This window comes from Lissotriton helveticus, chromosome 3_1 (assembly GCF_964261635.1).
Source record: "Lissotriton helveticus chromosome 3_1, aLisHel1.1, whole genome shotgun sequence".
NCBI classification, from domain to species: Eukaryota; Metazoa; Chordata; class Amphibia; order Caudata; family Salamandridae; genus Lissotriton; species Lissotriton helveticus.
Window position 1 is genome coordinate 1168190753 of NC_136061.1, and position 24425 is coordinate 1168215177.

At 45.6% G+C, this 24425-nt stretch overlaps 1 protein-coding gene across 3 annotated transcripts in view; it reads left to right on the forward strand.

Annotated features, from left to right (window-relative positions):
• The window catches only part of ZRANB3 (zinc finger RANBP2-type containing 3), a 929924-nt gene that overhangs the window by 301650 nt on the left and 603849 nt on the right, over positions 1-24425 (forward strand). For all 3 annotated transcript variants that reach the window (XM_078681806.1, XM_078681805.1, XM_078681807.1), the window contains one exon: positions 11394-11487. In XM_078681806.1, the coding sequence (XP_078537932.1) occupies positions 11394-11487 (94 nt within the window). The remainder of the gene's footprint in view (positions 1-11393; positions 11488-24425) is intronic.

Sequence of the window (24425 nt, forward strand, 5' to 3'; positions counted from 1 at the left end):
GTCAGTAGCCCATGTGGACATTCGGTCGTTCAGTAACCAATAATCAAGCCTCGACCAACTGTTTGTGCAGTGGATGAGTGTGTGCTTTCTCGTAGTGTGGGGTGTCGTTCTCTCCATATATCATGTAAGCCAAACTCATCAATGCCATTGAGATGGGCGTCTACTGCTCGTTTGTGGTGTTCAATCGTATCATTAGATCGATCTAGAGTGGAATTCAAAGCAACATTCAAGTCCCCACCCCAGATCCATTCCACAGGCGGCTGATCACGCATCCTGTCAAATAAGGACATGTAAAAATCAGGGTCGTCTATATTCGGTCCATATGTGTTAACAATACCAACTCTCGTGCCCCTCAATGTGCCAGTGATAATAATAAATCTGCCTGGTGGATTCGCAGCAGTGTGATCTAGTTGGAATTGGACCCCCCTGCGTATAAGGGGTGACACCCCTCTGGCATAGGAGGATATGTGGCCGATATGGAGTGTTCTGCCCAACGATGTCCAATCGTCCTGGCTTTACTAGGAAGCAAGTGCGTCTCCTGCAGAAGCGCTATGTCTATAGCATGCCTATCTAGGTACGCAAATATCAGGCGGATTTTCTTGGGACTGTAAGGCCTCGTATATTCCACGTCAATAGTTTCAATTGCTTACCCATCGTCTCGTAACAACCACCGTGCAACACATAGACACTTTGTGCATTTCATACGGGTATAGAATTTGTTAGATCTACAAGTAGTAATGTGATAATAACGTGCAGTGACTGTTTCGATCGCAACTAAATCCCCGCCCCCTCCCCCCACCCACTTCACCATCCCAATCATGGCAAAGCCTAATCCCCTGAACTTCTGCCCGAAACTAAGAGAATACAGGTGAGTATCAAGATAATTACATATTGTTCATTCATGGGTCCCTCAAGTAGGGCAAACAACGTGGATCACACAAGGGGGGTCGGTAGCCGCCCGCCATAAACCCCAGCATCGAGATGCTAGGGGATCAAGCCTTACTCGCTACAGCGCGAGTGAATATTAACAGGTCAGTTTAGCGTATAAGCCTGCATATTCAGTTAGGGGTTTGTACCGCACCATGCAGGTACATGATCATCTCTCAGAGTTCTCTAACACACTGCCAGCGTCAAATATATGAGGGAATAAAGACATTTAGTAAAGGATATACAGTGAAGAGGATAGAACATTCCAGAGACTGTTCGCATTTGTCTTGCAATAGCAATCACAGTCTAAGGATTTGAATCCGAGGAGGGTGGATCCTTATTCTACATCCGAGAGGGGGTCTTGCTCAATCTGTTGGCCTCGTGGAGATCTGCGTCTCAGTACATGGGGGTGATTTGCCTGCAGACATTTTATCACTTCTTGAGGAGTGTTACAAATCACGTTCTTCCCCTCCAAAGTTATTTTCAGGCGAGCTGGGTAGATCATAGCATATTGAACATCATTCTCTCTCAACTTCCGCTTAATATCCAGGAATGCTTTCCTGGCCTCTTGGACCTGCGAGGTAAAGTCTGGGTAGATGGAAATGTTCATGCCGTCATGCGTGAGGGTCCCGAGTTCACGGGCTCGGCGTAGTGCTGCGTCCCTGTCTCTATAGTTCAATAGTTTGGCCACAATTGGATGTGGTTTTGCCTCGACGGCCGGGCGTGGCGCCAGTGTTCGGTGCGCCCGCTCAACTATGAAGACAGGAGAAAAGTTTTCTTTACCGAGCATGGTGGTTAGGAGAGCTTCGACATAAGGCGCCATATTGCCGGCGTGGGTGGTCTCCGCAACACCAAGAATGCGCAGGTTGCAGCGTCTGGATCGTGCCTCCAAGTCCTCCATCTTGGCAGCCAGACTCTGCATGAGTTTATCTACTTTTTTCTGTTTTAATTCAAGCTGTCGCGCTGCGTCTTCTGAATCAGATATGCGGCGTTCCGCCATGTCTATGCGCTCTGTGTGTTTGTCCAGCCGCTCAGACATGCGGTCCACCCTATATGCTAAGGAGTCAATCTTACCATCGATATTGGTTAGGGTGGATTGAATAGTAGCAAACATCGCCTGTACATCCACCACAGTCTGCGTAGCTGGGGAGGGCGCAGTATCTCGAGTCGGCGTGGGCCGGTCTGCAGGCGGTGCCGTCACTCTACTCTGGTTGTCAAATGGAAGCTTCGACTGTGTTTTCTCCGGCTTGCCCATGCTTACTCCGTGTATTAGCAATTTGTAAGATGGTATCTGCCTGTTTCTAGTGCTCTGTATCCCAGCTGCGTGATCTCAGTGCCGCAGGAGAGGTGGCCACAGGGGCAGCACGTGGCAAGGGCCTAGTAGGCCTTTGACTTCTAGTATCAAATTAGTTGCGCCCGCAGCATGTAACAGAGTGTCGCTCCACGTCGTGCAATGGCATATTCTAGTTGAAGCAGGAGTGCGCAGCTTTTTTAGTGTCTGTCCCAGCTCATCATCAGGAGGTTCATGAGGATCTGAGGATCGGTATATCCATGCGGTTTACTCTGCCAGTATCACACGATCCTCGCAAGCCGGTCGGGTCCCGTAGTGTTCCTCCACTCCTACCTCAGTGGGTCTCAGTTGTTCCTCTAAGCAGTCAGGGAGTGCAGTTTGGTGTTTCCGTGCAGCAGCCATCAACAGCAGGACTCGGGTCTCTGAGGCCCGTCGCGGCCTTGTCTCCAGCGACGCAGCCGCGGGCTTGCGTTATGGTGGCGTCGGCACGCACAGCAGGGCAGGGTCTCCGAAGCTCCCGGTGAATGCTGGAGCTTTTCCGCCTAAGTCGACCGATCCTCTCAAGGAAGGTATCAATGGAAAGCGCAGACCTTCCTCATGCAGGGCGGTTGAGAATTATTAGCAGCTAACAGCTAGTAACCCAGGATTATTGCAGGATAGGGGCTTGATCTGGAGAGCTCGCCTAAGACGCGGCCACTTCCTAGCGCGGCTAGCTCCGCCCGCAGGTAATCGTTGTGTTTGATGTATGTCTGGAAAGAACAAGTTGACACTAATTTACTGTTTGCTCAGCAAAACTAATCACTCGACAAATAATTTGCAAATTATTACACGCATGCTGGAAAGCAAAATAAAGTTGTGGCAGGGGAGGTATCTGGAGGCCTATTAGAAAGGATGTGTGAATTCAACAAACTAAAAAAAGGGAGGACATAGTGCTTCAACGACTTGTCAGGAGTAGTAAGCGTTATCTAAATGCAGTTACAGTACAAAACAATAAGTCATTCCGCACCTACCATACAGCACTCACTTGGGAACAGCTTCTGCTGAGAGGTGGTAGCTCAGCTCTAAAGCTGTCCCAAGTGACACAGGAGTAGCTTATCCACTTCAGTTTTTTCTGTGGATATTGAAATTGTAGTCCTGCAGTTGCATAGCTTGAACTTCATGGGGACGTCTTTCGGACAAGTCCGTTTCTTAGCCAAAAGCATGCTAGGAATTGTATTTTCCTTTTTCCATAACAACATTGGATACACGTCTGCATCCTTAGTAGAGTTAATATAAAGCAAGGACTTACCTGAAACCTAGACTGGCGGAAAGTCACAAGGTCAGGCCGACAGTGAGCACATGAAAGCAGCGCAAGAATTGGATAGAGCAGGCTCTCCCAGCATTTCTAAGAGCACTGGAGACCTGCGCTTTCTCCAACCCTTCTGTCAAACACAGCTAGGTTAGCGAACTTTCAAATGTGCATGTTAGGCTGGCCATTCCAAGACGGCTGGCCAAACAGAAATGCACATTTTAAAGTGCACAGCTTCCTGCTGCTGCTGCCACCTGACAGTGTTGGCCCGCTTCGTCCTGACACTTAATTCGGGACAGGTTCCTGGGGTGGCACAGCCGCACAAGTTGACAGGGACCCTGCTTCATACACACCTCAACATTAAATTGCGTGATATCAGTTGCCACTTCACCACATCTGCAAAAAAAACAGCAGATCCCACTTTCACCTGTCATATAATTTTGTGTTGCCCTCTAAGATTGCAATTAAAGCATGGATCCTACATTTGTCTAAGTAACCTCTGTCTGTATCGCGGTCTGTATCTTTTATTGGTAATCCAAGTGTGGATCAGTCGGCTTTACATAGCAAGGACATTGCTTTAGTTGTATATGAACAATAGTGCACAGAACCACAATAAGCCCTGGGATGATATTCTCTCCAGTGGAGATGCAATACATTTATTAAAACAATTGTAAGACAAAAAGCAAAAATATATACAAAATTAGGTGGGCAAAAAGTTGGAAGTCAGCAGATTTGCAGACCTCAGACATTTAAGTGCAAGGTAACTTTGTGAAGGAATACAAATTTCAAACAGTCCCAATTAGACAAACATGGTGGCATGATGCAATAGTTTCCCGCAGTCCAACAGTGGCCCGGTCAGCTCCGGAAAAATGGAGACCCCATTTTTCCCACGCTAACCTCCACCATGCGCTTAACTGCCCAAACTCCAACTATCCTCATCGGGGCTCCGATGCAGGATGTATACATGAAGAGGGACAGGGCTCCTCTAATTGATAAATTATTGCATCTCTACTGAGGAGAATTAAATCGCCGGGCTTATTGTGGCTCTGTACACTATTGTTCATATACCCTTCCTGGAGGGACCACTGTTCCTTATAATGCTATTCATACCCTATGTCCCTTCTGACTTACAGGGTTCCCTCGTCTCTTAACAATTGCTTTAGTTGTAGCATGATCCTCTCAATATTTTTGAAAGCCAGTCCGAGCCCCATGGGCCCCTGCGACCTTAGGAGCAAACACCTAGGAATTACCTGTGTTCGTTGACTTTAGATCAGACACTTTTTTTTTTAAATGAACTTCGTTTTTTATTTTCACAAAACAGTTGCCTATATTGTACAGTGATGGAATAATGTGTATCAGATGGGTAAATCACGGACACTTTAACTCAATGAACAGTCCATCTGTATATAATTGACTCTTTATATATATAATCTATATAATGATCAGGTAGACAATACCTTTAGTGGCTGTATTGGGAACAAACATTGACAAAACCCATAGGTCTTGCATACGTGCAAGCAATTGGCTTTGCCAATGACTCTTAGCTTTGCTGTACAGAAGCGTGGCTGCTGTAGAGCATGGCTAAACGTTAGTAAAGGGGCTTAGAGTGGTGTGGAGTAGCACAGAGTGGATTGGTGTGTAGAGTGCAATGGAGTGACATTGTGAGGAGTGGCATAGAGTTGAAAGGTGTAGATTGGAGTGGCGTAGAGTACAGTGGATGGCATGGAGTGGTGTAGAGTACAGTGGCATAGTCCAGTTCTGGGTGTAAGTAACTAAAGCATCAATAGAGACGGCATATAGGGTGAGAGCAACATAAATAAGAAAACATATGCCTCTGTTAAAAGTAGGAAAACAGTGTTGTGGCATAGCGGAGCATGGAATAAGACGCGTCTTGTCTTGGCTCCGGACCCCGCCGGCCTTCCAGCACCATCTGAACACCTTGACTGCGACTCACCGGCAAGGGGAGCAGGGCTCCTAATCCTATTAAGCAGGAGGGGGGAGGGTCCCCAATTCCAAACTCCCATGTCAGTCTAACCCTCCGACGCAGTCAAAACATTCCCTCCGGTCTGATCCAACACATGTCGAGCTTCCCAGGCCCGAAGAATGTCTTCCCATGGTTCCGCATAAGGCCGGCGCCTTTTAGTAATCCTGTCTTCAACAATCAGGGCTCTTTCCTCTGCTCTAGCCCAGCGGGAGACATCCGTCTCCGATAGGATCACCAGTGCTGGGTGTGCGGATTTCCAACCAAGAGCTATCCGTCTTTTGGCCAAGAGGAAGGCCATGTCAGTGAACCTGTGTCCCAGCTTACGAGCTTTAGGTCTTGGAAAGAGGCCCAACAGACAGACCTCAGGAGTGCACAACAGGGTACTGGACATCACCCCGTTAACCATATCCACTATACTAACCCAATAAGCAGAGAGCTGTGGGTAGGACCAAAGCATGTGATCAAAGTCTGCATCCTCTAGGAGGCATCGAGCGCAAGAGAAATCTACTCTATTGTAGTCCACGTTTAGCCGGTGCGGGCTAAGATATGTTCGATGGAGTACATTAAATTGAAGGACTTTAAAGGCCGTATTCCTCAAGACTTTCTTGGAACCTTTCAGTACTTTCAGCCACTCTTTATCCATCAAGCTCCTATGTAATGTCCCCTCCCATCACTCCCGAAGGCGTGATAATGAACCCGGGCTTAACTCCAGTATTGCAAGAAAAAGCCAATGCACCAAGTGCCCTGCCGAACCCAATGTCACTACCGCATTCAAAGCTGGATGGGTGTCAGGTTCCTCCGTGCCATCTCCCCACAGTTGCCGCATTGCCCCTCTTATTTTATCGTAATTTAAGAATTGCCCAGCTGGGAGCTTGTGGTATTCTAAAAAGTCATCTTGGGGAAGCAGTTCTCTCTCCCTGTAGCAGTCTCCGACCGTCGATATTCCTACGTCCTCCCAACTTGCCAATTGGCACCGTGATAATGGTGGACCATCCCTGCCTGGGGGATACCTATAAGCGGGAGGTTAGAGGTATAAAGCAATCTATCTCTGGAACGTGCTGTGCACCTATCCCAACATTTAACTGCCACCGAGAGCAACGTGTCCATATGTTGAAGTTTCTGGCACCTTTTTAGGAGCCTAGGAAAGAGCTTAGCCTGTACAGCAGCCGCAGGGAGCGGCAATGTAACCAGGTCCCTGCCACCCAACCATCTGGCTAGCCACTGTAACTGCGCCACTAGATAGTAGGCTTCAAAGTCAGGGGCACCCAGCCCGCCATTCACTAGCGGAAGTCGGAGAGTCTGCAATGACACCCTATTGCGGCCGCCATCCCATACCAGGTCTCAAGAGTCCGTCCAAAGTTTTAAACCACGATCGTGGTATCAGCACTGGGAGGTTGACAAAATAATACAACAGATGGGGCAGGACCACCATTTTGGGAAATACCACCCTCGCCATAATTGGTAACTTAAGAGTGTGCCAGAAGGACACGTTCCCCCGAAGCGCCAGCAAATCGCCTCCGAGATTCCCCTCAAACAAATCAGTCTGCGCATGGTAAATCCGTATCCCCAGATATTTAAACGGCACCAGCGCCCATTCTTTGGAGGGCGGCAAGGACAGGGGCCTGTCCACGGCGGGGAACAGCGGGAACACAAAGGTTTTTTTCCCATTTACTCGCAGGCCCGAAAAGGTAGCAAACTCATCTAGGATGGTTAAAATAGGGCAGACCCCCTGCGTTTCATCTCGGAGATAGATCAAAACATCGTCCCCATATAGCGAGATAATATGATGAGCCCCGTCTAGGGTGAATCTCCTGCAGAGATGACCTTTTTCTCACCCACTCCCTGCTTTGCGATCTGAAGTCCATTACTATCTAGGACATCTCCATCAATGTTCATGCCCATGTGGAACTAATATGGACCCGTGGTGTGGACCCGGGAAGGGCCAGTCTGCATTAGCGCTTCCCCTCGCATCTTCTCAGAGACCCAGTTGATGATGCTGATACTACTTTGAGCTAAATGACCTCCCAGGGACTTCTGCACACATGCTCTGGGGCGGATTTAAAGCCACCATTGAGGGGGAAGGGAGGGAGGGGCGCGGCGAGGGTGTCATGACGTTCATCCCCATCACACACGCGAGGGAGGCCTAACTAGTAAAGACAGGATTGACTGCTGAGATCAAGGACCTTGAGCTCCTTGATCAGTCGGCTCCCTCCCGGCGTCTTGCTGCGGGTTAAACTGCGGACCCATAGGACAAAGAAGGCTGAGTGATCTCTCCCTCCCCTAAAGCAACGGTTCTATGACAAGGTTGATGCTCTTCTCGCCTGAAAGTTGCGACCCCAGCAGGCTTGAGTCTACATAGCATAGATCAGAATCTGGGACTCAACATGGCATGGACTACCACCGAACAAGCGAAACAGCAGGCGTTCCACAACTAGTACAGGACGCTCCCCGAGATCTCATGGACTCCTACCTCAGCGCCTGTAAATTGGAAACTTTAGGGCCACAGTACACTGAACTCTTTTAAGGCCCCATCACCCTTGCTTAGCTGCAGTGGGCCCTGTGTGAGCTCCCTATAGGCAAGAGGCCCGGTCTCCTTCTACAGAGCATTCCTACTCTTCCTTCAAGACCACCTATTGAAATTATTCAACTCGCTCATGTCTGATATGGATCTCACTCACACAATGGCGGCAGCTGAGATTGCCCTTATGCCCAAGTTGGGTAAAGCTCTCACCCTGTGCACCTCATACTGCCTGATCACTCTCTTGAACACGGACACTAAGATTTTCACCCAAATCCTGGCGAATCGGCTAGAGCAGCTCCTACCTGGTCTCATAGACCCAGATTAGGTGGGCTTTGTCCTTAACAAACAAGGAGCAGACAATATTCGTCGCATCTCGCATTTGATGAAGTCCCAGCACCACAACATCCCCTCCTGCCTTCTCTCGCTCACCTGTGGGCGGTCCCCAAGAAGACTGGCCTTTGGGCATGATCACTTGTATCATGGCCTCCTGTGTCTCCCCTACATCTGCGACCGGGTCAGTGGTCAGGAAATGAAACCAATACACCTGGTAAGAGGCACTCGGCAGAGGTGTCTGCTCTCACACCTGCTGTTTTCTTTGGGAGTGGAAACCCGGCTATCAACATATGACAGACAGGGTCCATTGCGGGCATCCTGTTTGGGGGACACCCTCACACTTCGTCTCTTCGCAGATGACCTCTTGTTTACCCTCACCCAACCTGCCACTTCCCTCACCGCAGCGATACTTGCCCTCACAGCATTTGAGAGTGTCTCTGGCTTTAAGGTCAGCATGTCCAGATCATAAACCCTGAATCTCATGATACTCAAACCAGACCTCCCCAGCCTACAGTCTCCAGCGCCGTACCAATGGACCCCTCGAACCATCCGCTCCCTTGGCCTTAATCTTACCCCAACTCTGGCTTCCTGGGTGCAAGCTAACTGGCCAGGGTTCCGCAAGTCCATCCTTGAGGACTACAGCCAATGGAGACCACTGCATGCTTCATGGCTGGGTCTACTCAATGCAGTCAAAATTACCATTCTTCCAAAGCTCCTCTACCTATTACAGTCCTTGCCCACTCTCTTTCCGCAGGACCGACATACTGCGCCTTCAGTGGGGCATTCACACTTTCATTTGGGGCGGGAAATGCCCCAGTTTTTCCAATGCTGTACAGATGCTTCCCAGGAACTATGGAGGCCTGGCTTGCCCTAACCTTCTCAAATATCTTTGGGCGGTGCATCTCTGCTACATTTCTGAATGGGTAGCCTGCGAAAGTGATAAACGTTAGTTACACATGGATCGGGCCATGCCCTGCAGCACCCTGTGGGATCTTGCCTGGCTCCCAAATCACCCTAGACCGCAAAGCGCCTACATTGCCATCCCCACCAAGACTGTCCTGGAGATGTGCGACAAGGTAGTGCCCAAAAGGGGACTTCCCACATACTTCTCCCCAAATACCCACTTGCCCGAAACCCGGACTATATGCCTGCCCTCAAGGCACACTCATTTCCCAGCTGGGGGATGGGAGAATGCCATACCTTGCCTGACTTGTTAGAGGGCGAGACAGTCCAGACATGTGACCAATGCAAAGCAGAGTTCCAGGTCCCCTAAATGTCCCGGTTACAGTATTGTCAATTATGTCACTGGGCGCTTCACCCTTCCAACGTCCAGGGGGCGTCCTGGCAATACACCCCCTTTAAAGAAACTGTTCGGAGCTTATGATATTACTAGAGGATTGATATCTCGTACTTATCACTTGCTTCAACACTCTGGTAGGACCCACCCATACCGATCACAATGGCATGATGATACTGCTGAGGGCATCTCCCAGAAGTAATGGGAAACATTCTGGAGAGACTTCCTTAACCTATAGAAGCATACTGCAATGTGAGACAGCATACAAACTGATGAAATTGTGGTATTACACACCAACACCTTTGTGCAATTTACCCTGCCACCTCTGACCTCTGCTGGCGGCGCAGCACCCGGGCACTCCTTTCAAATATGGTAGTCATGCTCCCTTATAACAACTTTTTGGAAGGAAGTCATCTTCCATATTAAAGGCACGATAGGTTTTCCTCTCCCGCTTCCTATAACACACCTGTCCTTGGTATAAGCCCCATAGAGTTGGAGGCAATGACTCACACTGATTGGCGCAACATAAGCCATATGTTAGGCGCTGCCCAGCAGCAAATAGCATTTCACTAGAAGAAGCCCGCTGCCCCCACCATTGCCCAATGGTTCATGCGCCTGTGGCATGTTATGGCCATAGAGCTCCAGTCCCACAAGATAGCGCACACTGACACTAAATTTGCCCGCATTTAGCAACCACTGTTTGACTGTTTCACTCGCCTGGAACACTCCTCCTTTACACCTCCCAGGCTCCAAGCACTCAAACTCTTTACTTTGATGATTATCTGAACTCCTTGCACCCTACCTGTCCTTCCACCTATCCACCGACCTCTGGATTCTCTCCCTTCGCACAGCCTCAGGATACCTTTGCACTCAGGGGGTCCCGTGATGTACTTCTCCGAGCTTTACTGTTTCATTGTTTGCCTGGAACTTTGGTTCCATTTTCTAGAGGACACATGAATAGTCACCGTGCCCAATGCGCGTCCTCGTTAAACCTGTTGTGTCTGGTCGGCGCTCGTTGCTCTTTGTTTAGATTGTCATATTGCCTCCTGCTACTATAAAACTGTAATCATGGTGACATACGGAATACATTGTGAAGCTACCAGTGTCTTATATTGTACCCTATTTTGACCTGTGGGAACCTTCATTAAAAAGATTTCTACTGCAAAAAAAGTAGAAAAGCACATTCCAAGTCCAGTATAAGCGAAAACATCACCGCATGGCAATGACAATCCTGCAAGGTAAAAGAGAATGGGATGAGAATCTGGAAGTAACTTCTTAACTAGTTCTTTCTAGTCTGTTCCTTGATCGAGTTGCCATGATTCACCTTCAGAAATCTATTTTGGGCTATTGCACTCAAACAATTATGTGACCCTCCTCTTTGTCTTCTTCCCCAGTCGCGAATATAACTTCCCTTAGTGGGATTTACAATAGAAAACGGTTGTTCATATCAGAATGTCCGTAACAAAGTTCTAGCATAAGTAATCCCGTGTCACTTTTCCAGAAAAAATGGTTCAGAAATGTTGTCGGTGTGGGTCTTGTGCAACCTCTGTCTTTCATTTGGCTATTTCTGTAGTTTTAAAACCTGCTGATTAACCTTTGACATAAATCAAAGTATCCTTGATTCCAGGGAGCCCGCCGCATAGACTTATCTAATGCAAATGCACTTGGTCTGAGAATGTAATGCCCTTTGAAATGCTTCAAGATATTGATATCTACACTTTCCAAAAAGTTTCTGTTTTTCATGTTTTCTAGGAGCCAAGATCTGTGAAGAAAGTTGTGTCACCACTGCGGAACGGATCCTTCTGGGCGTCGAGAAAGAGGTTGCTTCAAACTGGAACCAGAATCAGTTGAGTAGTTGCCTCTGGTTGATGTTCTCTTCTAGTTATGAAGCCAAGCAACCTCTTAGGGATGGTGTAAATACTACAGCGTGCAAGAGGGGTGCCACGATTTTGGGGAATTGCGTCTATTGAGATTTCAAAAGGGATGTTTCTCTAGGTGAAATATTATGAGAGCTCGCTCCATCTGAATGCAAATCAACATAGGCAACACCACAAAGGTTTTAGTCCTTAGTAAACAGTAATGGAGGGCTAAATGGTGTTAACCCAAAAGGGGAAATGCACCATTGGATTAAAGGGTGTGGGAGAGAGGGGCACTATTGGAACATACTTGTAAAGTTAACCCTTTAAATTAAGTTTAATTAAAGGGTGTTAGTTAGACAAAAGGATCTGTGTGCCCATGAAGCTTACAAGATTCCAAGGTGGAACAATGGGCGTCTGAGTACTGGCAGGAGATTGGGTGGTAGCTTGTGTATGAGAGGGTGCAGAAGTTTGAAGGAGCATAACTAGAATCCGAGTGCCAATGACCTTTGTAGAGTTCTGAGAAGTTGTGATGGATTTCTAAATACCCATGGAACTTGTGGAACCAATGGTTGTGATAAGACCTATGAGAGTTTTCGGATAGTTTTCAAACTCCTCCATGTTAACTAGTTATGTGACCTTCTTAACAACATTGTTTACATTTCTATTTTGTCATAGTGGATGAGTATCACCAAAGAGAGTCTCACCATATTCTGCTACCACCAAGGTAACCAGGAAGTTCTTTTTGTGATACCGGAACAAACAGTGGAGGGATGTTCGCAAAATAATTAAGAATCCATTTCAAAAAATGTATATCAAGTAAAGAATCAAGTAAATGGTGTGAGGCCAATACATTAAATCAGTATTCAGAGGTAAGATGATACCTGGGGTCCTGTTCAGGTCAAGTATACTTTATTTTAGTTTTTAATGACCAGCAGTGACAGAGAGCCCTCATTGTAGTTGCAGGACAGAGATAACAAATCATAAATGTAAAATAATAAAATAATAAAATCAGCTATAATTAAAGTTAATAGGTCAACAGAAAACAACATTTTTTTACAAGAAGAAAGCAAAAAGGCAGGAACTGTGCACCCTGTCTGTGGAAAAAAAGGTACAGTATCAGGCTCTGCTTAACGTTTAACGTTTTCACCTTTCACCACTTGAATCTATTTTTGTGATACTTTGTTTCTCGCTTTTGAAGTAGTTGATAAGGATCAATCTGAGCATTAACAGAAAAACCTTGCCGGAAACATCTTTTAGCATGGTGGGGATGTTCTAGAGCATGCTTAAACACAAATGGAGAAATTCTAAAAAGAAAAAAAGTGGGTTCAGAAAGAAATATATAATTTAAGAGAAACCACTAAGAACATGACATTTTCGAAACAGTTGCTAGTATATTTCAAGAGGAATCTAAAAAGAAAATTATTTTTTATCAGAGATGAAAAGGATTATCAGATAGGAACAGTTTATATGTTCTCTGAAGTCAAGTGGACAAGGTAATAAGCAAGACGTGAAACAATTAAAATAGCTTAGTTTGACAGAGATTAATCCACAACACATGGGTCGAAAACAGACACTTGTGCAAATGGAGAAGAACCAGAACTGGAGTCTTTTTATTTTTGGTCGTTTTAAAATCATTACAGGTACTCAAGAGATTGAGACTTACTGAAACTTGAACACACCCATGGAAAAAGACTTGGAAGAAGGGTCACAGAAAAAGATAAAAAAGAGAGAGAAGCAAATGATCCAAGTGGAGATGGGTAAAACAATATTGGAGTGATAAGGTCAGAGATGAAAGCGGAGTCCTGGAAGAAACCAACTAAATCACAAATGTAGGTCGTGTAAATTTTAATCAGATAGAAAAGGAAGTTGTGGTTCATTTGTTGCACCAGCAGTTATGTTTCTATCCTTCATTTGTTACTAAACGTATTTAAATCTAATTGAAAATTAAAATTGATTACCTTTTTAGGAGGGTCCTGTGATAACCCAAGTGAGTTTTCAGAGGCCAGATATTTCTGATTTATTTACTGAGGCCTTAAAGAAATTCAAGTGATAAAGAGTCTGAACTCGAGGAATGCACTAGATAGTGAATATTCAATGGATCTTATGGATGAAAAATACCCTTTTGTGAGCTTCAGCAATACTAATTTCTGAAGGCTTAACTTTAATTGTGGAGGATAATATTGTCAGTCCATCTTTGTATCGTCATTAATGGTTGCCCCCACCCCCTGGGGAGGTCATTTTTAAAAATTCTTTTTCTAAACATATATTGAAGGATTATCATGCAAACATTAGTGATCTAAGGAGCCTCAAGTATCTTAGTTATACCAAAATCAAGAGTGGTCCTTAATATGACTAATGGGAGTATCTGTATCTGGTTTTATAGAAATAACTACAAAGCTTTGGTAAGCAATACGTTTGCTCCACTAATGTGGCAGAGGGGGTAATGATGAGAGCAGTCTGAGTGATGTATCCTAACAATCTGGGCTCACTGTGTATCTGAGCCTCTTGTGTTGGGATGTGCATGGTTTTAGACATGTCATGATTTTTTTTGGGTGGTGATCAAATGATACTATAACATCTGGATCATAGCTAGATCTCAAGCACTGGGTTACACTGTGGTTGACATTATAGCCGCTTCCAATAGATGGAGGCGTGCTTCAGGTGGGTTGGTAACACTCCTCTAAACCACGATTTCCAAATCTGTCACTTCTCTATCCATAACATCCATATAGTAGCTGGTAGTATTAGTACAATTATATACAAAAGCTAATGCAGATCTCACTTCCCAGTTATTGTTGTTAAATGTTTATTTTCCTCCCAAAGGTATAAGCTTGGACTCATTGCAATTGAATTTATTAGTGTTCTGGTCTGATGAAAATCTTTTCACCAGTGGTTGACTTTCATAGCAGGTTTTACCCACCAAATTATGAAGATTGTGTTGACAGAATATTGTCTATTTTTGATATGCTAGCTGGCATTTTCCACTTGGGTGGGAAGTCTAGCGCCATTAGTACAGTTGGTAACATGGGTATTTGTTTGTGCTTGATTTGTCGACCTTACACAAGGGTGCATTCTCGCCTCCCATAAATTATATATTTGTACACGTCCATTAATTCAAGTGTTATGATTTAGAAGTTAAAAATCAAAACTTGAGGGCAGTGACCATGTCTTTTCCTTGTGCCTATTATCACCCTTTAATTACCAAAAGGGGGCTATTTAGTGCAGTAGATTTCTCAAAGCAAATCTGTACGAGGATAGATAAACAGTACTTAGTGGAAATGGTCCTTTTTTAAATTAACCGAATTCCTAAATTGTATTATCATTCTTAAGACAAAACGTGTGATTTATAACGTTTCTGTGAGTTCCTGTATGGCTGCATCCCTAAATATTTTGCAATGTGCTACTCCAGACAAGCAAGCCATTATGCAACCACAGAGTTTGCTGCACTAGGTATGGCTTGATCAATATAGATTCACCTTGTGTACAGAAGTGTTGTGCATTGAAAACCTTGAGTGAGATATTTGTTGAAAAGACATCATATTCTCCCCCCAATTTGTTTTTATTTTTTCCTAAAAGCTAACTGGGCAAGTCCGAGTGAGATTCTGGATTCTGGTAATGTTTGAGCCTTTCTGCATTTGGTATACACTGCTACATAGGAAACTCAAGTAAAACCAGAGTAGGAGGTCCCAAATTGGGAGTGATGGTTACATTACGTGAGTCTATATGGCCCTAGAATGGAATGATTTAGTTACCCCTCCAGGATATGATGTTGATCTTAATTTTATGTAAATGATAACAGTAAAAAACATAAAGAAAATATTATCTGCTATGACATTTTTCTCAAACAGCAGTGCCTGAGGGTCTTTTATCTGTGATAGTTTAAAATAATATAGATTATTGGGGTGTTAAGGTTTTCTTACTTTTTCACTTGAAAACATTATATGGGGTAGTCCCAGAACCTTGGAAAGGAGCTGTACCTGTTTTCAAAACGATGACGCTGCTCAGTCTTTTAACTGTTGAATAATAAGTCTTTTAAATGTAGTAGCTAAAATCTCTGTGAAACATTTACTATTCCATATTTATGAGTTGGTCCAAGAGAAAAATCTAATCTCTGTAGGGCAAGGGGGATTTACAAATGGCCCCTCAACAAATTAATTTTTGTTTTTCGGTATGGTCAACAAAACATAACTCTATTTAGGTAGACAGTCTTTTGTACTGCTACGTTGTTGACTTATTTTTGGCATGTGACCTAGTTAATAGAGTGATGCTTTGGTTTGAGTTGATACAGATATTCCAAGTTGAATGCGCTCCATTTTTAGAGTGTTTCATTAAGACACTCTGGGCCCAGGACAAAATCCACTCATAGGGCCATTTGTCCATAGCCGTATCCGATGGCTCATCAGAGTCGGATATTGGTTCTGTAACTTTTTGGAGTTCACTTAGCTGAACTCCTTCTGGCTCAGCTGTCAGCCTGTTCATTCTCTCTTACATGTAGGACCCCTTCACACCTTGTCTGCTTTACATGGATGATGAATTAATTTTTGACCAAATATCTATTGGGCTACAATGAAAAATGAACGCCCCATTTGAGTATAGGGTTTTAAACAATCCAACTATACATTTTGAAAAATAAAAGTAAATCTCTGTGGCAGTCAGAAATTAAAGAAAGCAAAGTTGTTTTGGAAATGGACAGGTTTCTTTTACTTTTGATTTGTAAAGTTTACACACAAACTGTGTTTCATGGTGCTAAGCAAAATCGTCAAAAACACAGTAAACAGGCACCAGAAAATTGAAGGTTAAGAAGGCAACATTGACATATTAACAAGAAATAGCCAGGTTTTCAAAAGCTAGCAAAACGTCAGAAGGTTGGCTTCTGCTAGAAGGAAGAAAAGCAAGGGATTCCAGTGAGTAGTAGCAGGTTCAGGCAAGGCCCGGCATCTATCTATTTATTAACAAACCTTAGGCAGGGTTAACAATTTTTTCTTCACAGATTTGAATTGGTGATTGAGTAGTACCTGCTAAATCTAGAATTTAGTGGCAAGCATTGAGAAGTAGAAATTGCTTTCCGCACTTAGGGGCCGATTAGGATGGCGGACGGACCTGCGTCCGTCCGCCACCCCAGAGGTGGAGGGACCGTCCGCAGGGGCAGCGGCGGTCCCTCCGTGCAAATTAGGATGTGACCGCCACCCTGGCGGTCACATCCTGTATGTTTAACATTGCGGCGGGTGCTGCTAGAAGCAGCATCCGCCGCAATGTTAAAACTGCATGTTTTACATTTACATGCACAAAGCGGCAGGCACCGCGCGGTGCCTGCCGCTTTATGCATGTAAATATTGGGGGGTACCATAGGTACCCCCCATGTGCACCCCCCACCCCCCGACACCCTGGGGGCCTGCAACGGGCCCCCAAACGCCAAAGTCCACATGCTTTTCCACAGCGGAAAAGCCACCGCGGAAAAGCATGTGTCCGTGCACATCCTAATTTGGCTGACGGTGTCTTGCAGACACCGTCACCAAATAGACCTCCCCACCCTGCGGATCAGCGGCGGAGGGACCAGCCGTCCGCCGCTGGTCCCACCGCAAGCCCAGCGCCATCCTAATCTGGTGGTGGGTGTTGTCTGTGGCCGCGGCGGTTAATCCGCATCCTCCAGGCCGGCGCTGGCTTCCGCCGGCCCGGGGGAAGCGGATTAACTGCCATCCTAATCGGCCCCTTAGTATGTGGATTGGAACAGAATCTAGCGTTTCAGTGGAAGCCAGTGCAAAGAAGAGAGGTTAGCTGAGAAACCATAGTCACATCGCAATCCAGGCACCATAGTTCTAAATTAGTTGTAGTGTATGTACCTGATACAAAAGATACATGAAGATATATATATGCTTATCTATATACATATATATATTTCCAGATAAATGTAAATGCAATATTCCTAAGAGGACATCAAAGCATTCAATATCTACAGCTTCTGAGGAGGGGTGAACAAATGGATAATACGCCTCAAAAAAGGAAGCTAGAAAAAGAAAGAATTTACAACTGAAGATATTTAATCTTATAGATTGGTGAGCTGCTGATTTTAATACCCAGATTCTTTACAGTGGAAACTGGTACGAGCATATGGCCTAAATCTTATGGCCAGAAACTGAGTTCCTAAAAGGGAGAAAGAATAATGGGACACAGCATGTCTGTCTTTTTACTGTTTAGTTTAAGGTGGTTGAAGCTCATCCCCCAATAGACCTTTGCAAGACAACCCGAAGTTTATTTGCAGTGTGCTGTCCATCACAAGATATCTGAACAATAATCTGTGTCTCATCTTCATAAAGGAACAGCCCAAAGCGAAACGATTGAAGGAGGTGGGCCAAAGCAGCCATGTAATGAATTATTAGTAATGGCGACAGGACAGATTCTTGAGGGACACCTCAGAATCAAAGTCAGGCAGATAATATAAAGTGAGGGAGCGAAATTTCGTAGGAGTGATTAGATAAAAAGTAATTGAAACTGATGGAGCAAGCTCTTGAATCCCTTTTTAGACAACGCCTAGGTATATGAATATCTGGATAATATTTATGTTCTGCCTAAATTGACTAGAACACTTTCTATCTCGCAAGCGCGTTCCTCAATAACATGACTGATGAGATATCATAGGATGTATGCTGGAAATTCAATGACTGCACTTCGGGCCTTTGTGGAGGCAAATTTGTCTAAAACTCAGACTACCATTCTCGCTGTTTGTGTCCACCATGCCTCACATCATGGACACGGCCAGGGAAACTGAGTGGTGGTAGTCTCACCTCAATAGACTGCCACCATCAGTAGAGGCTCTTCTAATGGTAACAGGGCAGTGCCCCAAATTTTAAATTGAGCCAGTGAACTGCTGGTTTGGCAGAGTGGAAGAACCGCCAATTTACAGTGTTCCTCTTGCTCTACCAAACCCTAAACGAGGTACTAAGACTTTAACAAGCTATTAGTTCATTTACTGTAATAGTATACACTGTACATTTTCAATATATTACGTGTGTCAGAAACAAATAGTTAGCTTAAGCCTTTCCTCTAAGAGGAAGTGGAAGGGTGTTAATAGAGCTCTTAAAAATGCTGAACTGAAGTACCCCAAAGTGGTACATGTGCAAGCAGAAACTGATTCCAGAGAAGTATAAAAATAATTTTGTAGGGTATTTTACATGTATACTTCACAACAGAACAGATGTCTGGGATTCTTTTGCTAACCAATAAAGATGTGTGACTCGCGCTTCATTCTACTGCATGAAAGTGCAATTAAGTGTCCCCACATTGTATACTAAAGTACAAATATTAAAATGTTTTAATTTTCTTATCCATTTTCATCAGTTCCCATTGTTAATGCATTAAAAAACAAATTGATGATCAACGTTAGCTTTATTAACTCTAACTGCTGCAAACATGACAACATTTTAATCTGTAGCATTTTGTCACGATGGCCGATTGACGAAAGCAATATACCATTGTGTCTGCAAGACCCCTCTGGGTGCGGGGTTGTATAAGGTTTGTAGGTTCTCCAAGAACCCAAGGTACCCGGAGCAAACAACTGAGGTGCACAGTACAATGGTTTTTCATTGCGTACCAGCATAGACCAATTCATGTAGTGAAACATGTAGACTGAAAATTGGTAACATATTTATTTCTGAAATGGGCACAAGATATGGAGTTTAGGAGCAGTGGTTATTTGTACATCCCTGAATTTGTGGGTACCCGTACTAGCGTATGACTTGAAGGTATTTTTCAATCTGTCTTGTTTGTACACACTGGCTTACATTTGGAAGGCACAAATGAGGTGAAATCCAAATTGGTAACAACAAATGTTCTACTATTCTATGCTCCCATATGTCTTCTGATAAAAATGGTACCTCACTTCTGTGGGTAGACCTAGTGCCCTCAACAGGAAACTCAACATTGACCTCACATTTTTCCATTAAGAACTGATCCTTCTTTTCCAATGTGTGTAACTCTGGATTTTGGGCCATAGCTCAGCCGACACCTAGGGGAATCCAGGGTGGGGTGACGTGCATGGCTCTAACCAGCATTTCTTATTCAAAATCACTTGCAAACCTCAAACTTTGGTTCTGGAATCTGCAGGGAGCCATAAACTTCCTTCCACCTAGCTTTACCCCAAGTCTCCCAATAGAAATGGTATCTCACTTCTGTGGGTTGGTCTAGTGCCTGTGTGAGGAAAGGGGCGAAAACGCAATATGGACACATACTGACACTTTTTTGCAAGATGGATAGCTGTGGATTTTTGGCCCTAGCTTAGCCAACACCGCTGTTCGGCCGCTGTTAGCCACCGCTGTTCGGCGGCCCGTTAGCTGGTCTGAGGGTAGGCGCCATCTTGGGAGGGGAAGTGCCGGCAAGGGACGCCATCTTTGTTGCCGCTCTAGCTGTCGCGGCAGACATAGCACGATTGGGTGCTACTTAAACGCCTCCATGATGACGCGCAGCGGTGACGCGCAGCGGGCGCGCCATAGGCGTGTCGGAGGCTCGCCAGAGGCGAGCCCATCTTTGCCCATCAGTGATCTTTGCCCATCAGTGACCATCGGGGACCCGGGGCCAGAACCCCTGGCCCAATTCTGCATTATTCTAGACGCGATCTTTTGGGGCTCAACTTGGGTAAGTCCCATCTCGCCCAGGATTGTTTAAATCTGCTAGCCCTAGAGGGGCTCCTATCTACAGCCAGGGACCCCAGAGAAGGGCTGCGCGATTCCAATGCGCATGCTCTAAACTATGGCCTGTTGAATACGCGCTCTTTGCAGGCCCATAAGCTGGAGGTTTTCTCATTACTGGAAGACGGTGAGCTAGATGCTCTTGCGCTTACCGAGACATGGCTGGAGGACTGCTCGGCGCCGGATTTAGTGGCGGCCTTACCAGATAATTATCTGGCTCTCCATTTTAACAGGGAGGGAGCTAAGAAAGGAGGGGGAGTAGCCCTTCTTTATCAGGCCCATCTCCGTGCTGAAATGTTTCTATCTGAAACCTTAGGGGGCGCAGAGGTTATAGGGGTAAAACTCAGGCGGGGGCGGTCTGTGTGGTGTTTTTGGTGCTATACCGACCACCCTGGGCTCCGCCTGAATTCCCGGCCCTTCTTATTCGACTGGTTCAGGATCTGCGTTCGAGGTACGACAAAATGATTATTGTCGGGGACTTTAATTACCATTGGGAAAAATCCCCTAAAGAGGGACAGGTGCTGCAGATCGAGGAAGCATTCTCCTCTTTGGACTTCACTCAGCAAGTGAAGGGACCAACACACGAGAAGGGACATGTGCTTGATTTAGTTTGGACCACCATGCCAGCCCAGGGCCCTCTAGAGATCTTGCCATGTGTGTGGTCTGACCATTTTTTGTTAAGAGGAAGAATTCTATTGAATGGGCATTTGTCCAAACCGGGGGAAGGTTGGAAAATGGCCCGGAAGTGGAGAAACATCGATGGGGAGAAATTGGTGCATCTCCTAGAAGAGTCCCCCCCAGTGATGGAGCAGGAGGATAATATCGATGTTCTTTGCGGACAATTTCAGCAGAGACTGGGGAGAGCCATTGACTTGGTGGCACCCCTTCGGAGGATGAAGAAGGTGGAGAGAGGAGCCGGTGCTCCGTGGTATAACGACACCCTACGGGATTTGAAACGTGCGGTGAGGAGGAAGGAACGAGCATGGCGGAAGGAGTATGACGCCATTGCCAAGAAAGAATATATTTCTTCCTTGTCGACGTATAAATTAGCCATTCGATCTAGGAAGGCTGTTTTCTTTGAGGAAAGAATAGTTGCGGCTAGAAATCCGCAGAAGGAAATCTTTCGAGGCCTTGCTGAACTCAGGACAAACAAAGAGCAAAGCACTGAGTTCGCCCAGGTGGACTGTCAGAGGTTCCAGGACTTTTTTGTGAATAAGATCTCCAATATTCTGGGAGAAATTGCCGCAACTACACCCCTCGATTGTCCCTGCCCACCTGATCTTTCCACCCCATCGGACATTATACCGTTGGTTGAGTTCATCCCAATGGTAAAACAGGAGCTACGCACGATCATGGATCGAGTTAAATCTGGCTCTAAGGCTGATCTTTGCCCTCCGGATGTGTTCAAACTGGCATTGCCAGGTATTGAGAATGAAGTTCTACATCTGCTGAACGCTTCTCTTCTCACAGGACAGGTCCCTCTAGCTTTTAAAGAGGCTCGCCTGATCCCTTTAATAAAGAAACCTGGATCAGACACGAAGTGTCTAAAGAATTTTCGACCCATCTCCCAGCTGCCTTTTTTTGCTAAAGTTATCGAGCAGCATGTGCTGGCACTGCTCTCGGGACATCTGGAGAGCAATAACCTGCTGGAGCCCAATCAGGCAGGGTTCCGTGCTAACCATAGCATGGAATTAGTTATGCTCTCTATTTTGGATGAACTGAGGAGTCGTGCCGATATAAAAACACCAAGCGCCCTGGTACTATTGGATCTCTCCGCGGCTTTTGATACCGTGTGTCATGAACAACTACTGTCGCGGTTGGGGTCCCCCGTGGTATCCGGGGTACAGCACATGCATGGCTCACATCATTCCTGCAGGGCAGGACACAGAGAGTACAGTTGGGGGATTTGCTTTCCACTTCCTCCCCTATTACTTGTGGGGTTCCACAGGGCTCTGCCCTGTCACCCCTACTCTTTAATGTATAATTGCAGCCTCTAATTGCACTCCTGAATAGGATGGACTGCTTAGTATACAACTATGCTGATGACACCCAGATAATCATCCGGCTGGATGATGGTCCGGGAGCGTCCAGGTTGCAGGACATACTTAAAGTCACCACTAACTGGATGTCCGAGAATTCATTAAAAATCAACCCGGACAAGACGGAAGTGCTGCCTATTTCCATCACGGGCAACCCTTGGAGTGAGAGATTTTGGCCTGTGGAGCTGGGTGTGCCGCCGGAGCTGGCCTCTGCAGTAAAAAGCCTGGGTCTATACGTGGATGATAAACTCTCCATGAAGAAACAAGTTACCACGGTAGTGGGCACTTGTATTGGCCTGCTGCGACAATTGAGGAAGATCTCTCCTTTACTCTCTTTTTCCACCATGAGACACGTGGTCTCAGCCACAATTTTGGCTAGGCTGGACTACGGTAACTCCCTGTATATTGGCCTACCTCAACGGCTGTTTGATATGCTACAGGGGGTTATGAACGATGCAGCTCGGCTGATCTACAAAAAACCTAGGACTGCCCACTCTTCCCCACTGATGCAGGAGCTACATTGGCTCCCGATTCGGCAGAGGGTTGTTTTTAAAGGTTTGTGCATCGTACATAAGGTGTTGTATGGCAATGCACCAAGATACCTGAAATCTCGCCTGTCCCCTTATACACCGAGCAGGACTTTGCGTTCGTCGGATGCGACCCTCTTGTCCCAATCCCGCTTCAAACTGGCCACGGTGGGAGGACGCGCTTTCTCCAACACGCTTCCTGCTGTATGGAATAAATTGGCCCCAGAACTAAGGAAGGAATGTAACCTGTTATCCTTCAGGAAAAAATTAAAAACCACTTTGTTTAGGCAAGCATGGTGTAGCCTGTAGGCGCTGTGGTAATACCAAGTAAAGGCCGAACCCCCACTACGTAATTCTGGACAAACAGCGCTTAGAGACCCCGGTGGTTATAACGCGCTATACAAATTAAATAAATAAATAAATAAAACACCATGGGAAACCTAGCAAACTTGCACATTTTTTGAAAACTGGACACCTGGGAGAATCCAGGGTGGTGTGATGTGTGTGGCTCTCACTAGGTTTCTATTACTCCAAAATCTTTGCAAAACTCAAACTTTGAATCAAAAAACACATTTTCCTCACATTTCTGTGATGGAATGTTCTGGAATCTGTAAGGAGTTACAAACTTCCTTCTGACCAGCATTCCCCTAAATCTCCAGATAAAAATGGTGCATCACTTGTGTGGGTAGGCCTAGTGCCAGAGACAGGAAATGGCACAAATCACAACATAGACACACAACATTTTTCCACTCAAAACTGATTTATGTTTTGGGCCAAGAGGGTAGATGTGGATTTTGGGCTATAACTCAGCCACAACCAGGGAAACCTAGCAACCTGCACAGTTTTTAAAACAAGACAACCAAGGGAGTATGCCGTGTGTGGCTTTCATTTGGTAATGTTATACAGAAGCCCTTGCAAATGTCAAACCTTGGTAAAAAAAAACAACTCACATTTTACTCACATTTCTTTGACGAAAACCTCTGGAACCTGCGGGCAGCCACATATTTCCTACCATACTCTGTTCTCATATATGTCCTGATAAGAATGGTACCCCACCTGTGTTGGTGGGCCAAGAGAGCACAACACAAAAGGCCCTAAAAAGCTACTTTGAGAGATAATATATAGGGGTAGCTGCTGTGTTTGGGGCCGTGCTGTGGCTCCATCCAGGCAAACCTATGAACCACTGACATTTTTGAAAAGTAGACACCCAGGGGATTCCACAGTGGTGGGCCTTGTGTGAATCCCATATTGTTTTTTTTACCCACAATGACCTGCAAACATTAAATTGTGGCTCAAATCATGCATTTTCCTTAAAATGTGATGAAAACTACCGGAATTGGGAGGAGTCTCAAACAATTCTATCACCCAGCGTTCTCCCACTTGTCCTGATAAAAACGCTGCCCCACTTGTGTGACTGGGCCCAGTGCCCGTGACAGAAACGTATCAAACCAAAGTCAATGGATGTTCCACTGTGGTACTTCCATTGGCCCAGGTTTGATGCCTGCCTATCGCGGTCACTCACTAGGCCCAGCCACACAATTAGGGTAGCATTTTAATTGAGACAAGTTGGAGAAAGCTGGGTGGTACGAATTATGTGGATTACTGCGTTTTCCGAAAGTTTCCATCCCAGAAATGCAAGGAAAGTTCTTGATTTTAAGCAGAATTTGAGGTTTGCAGT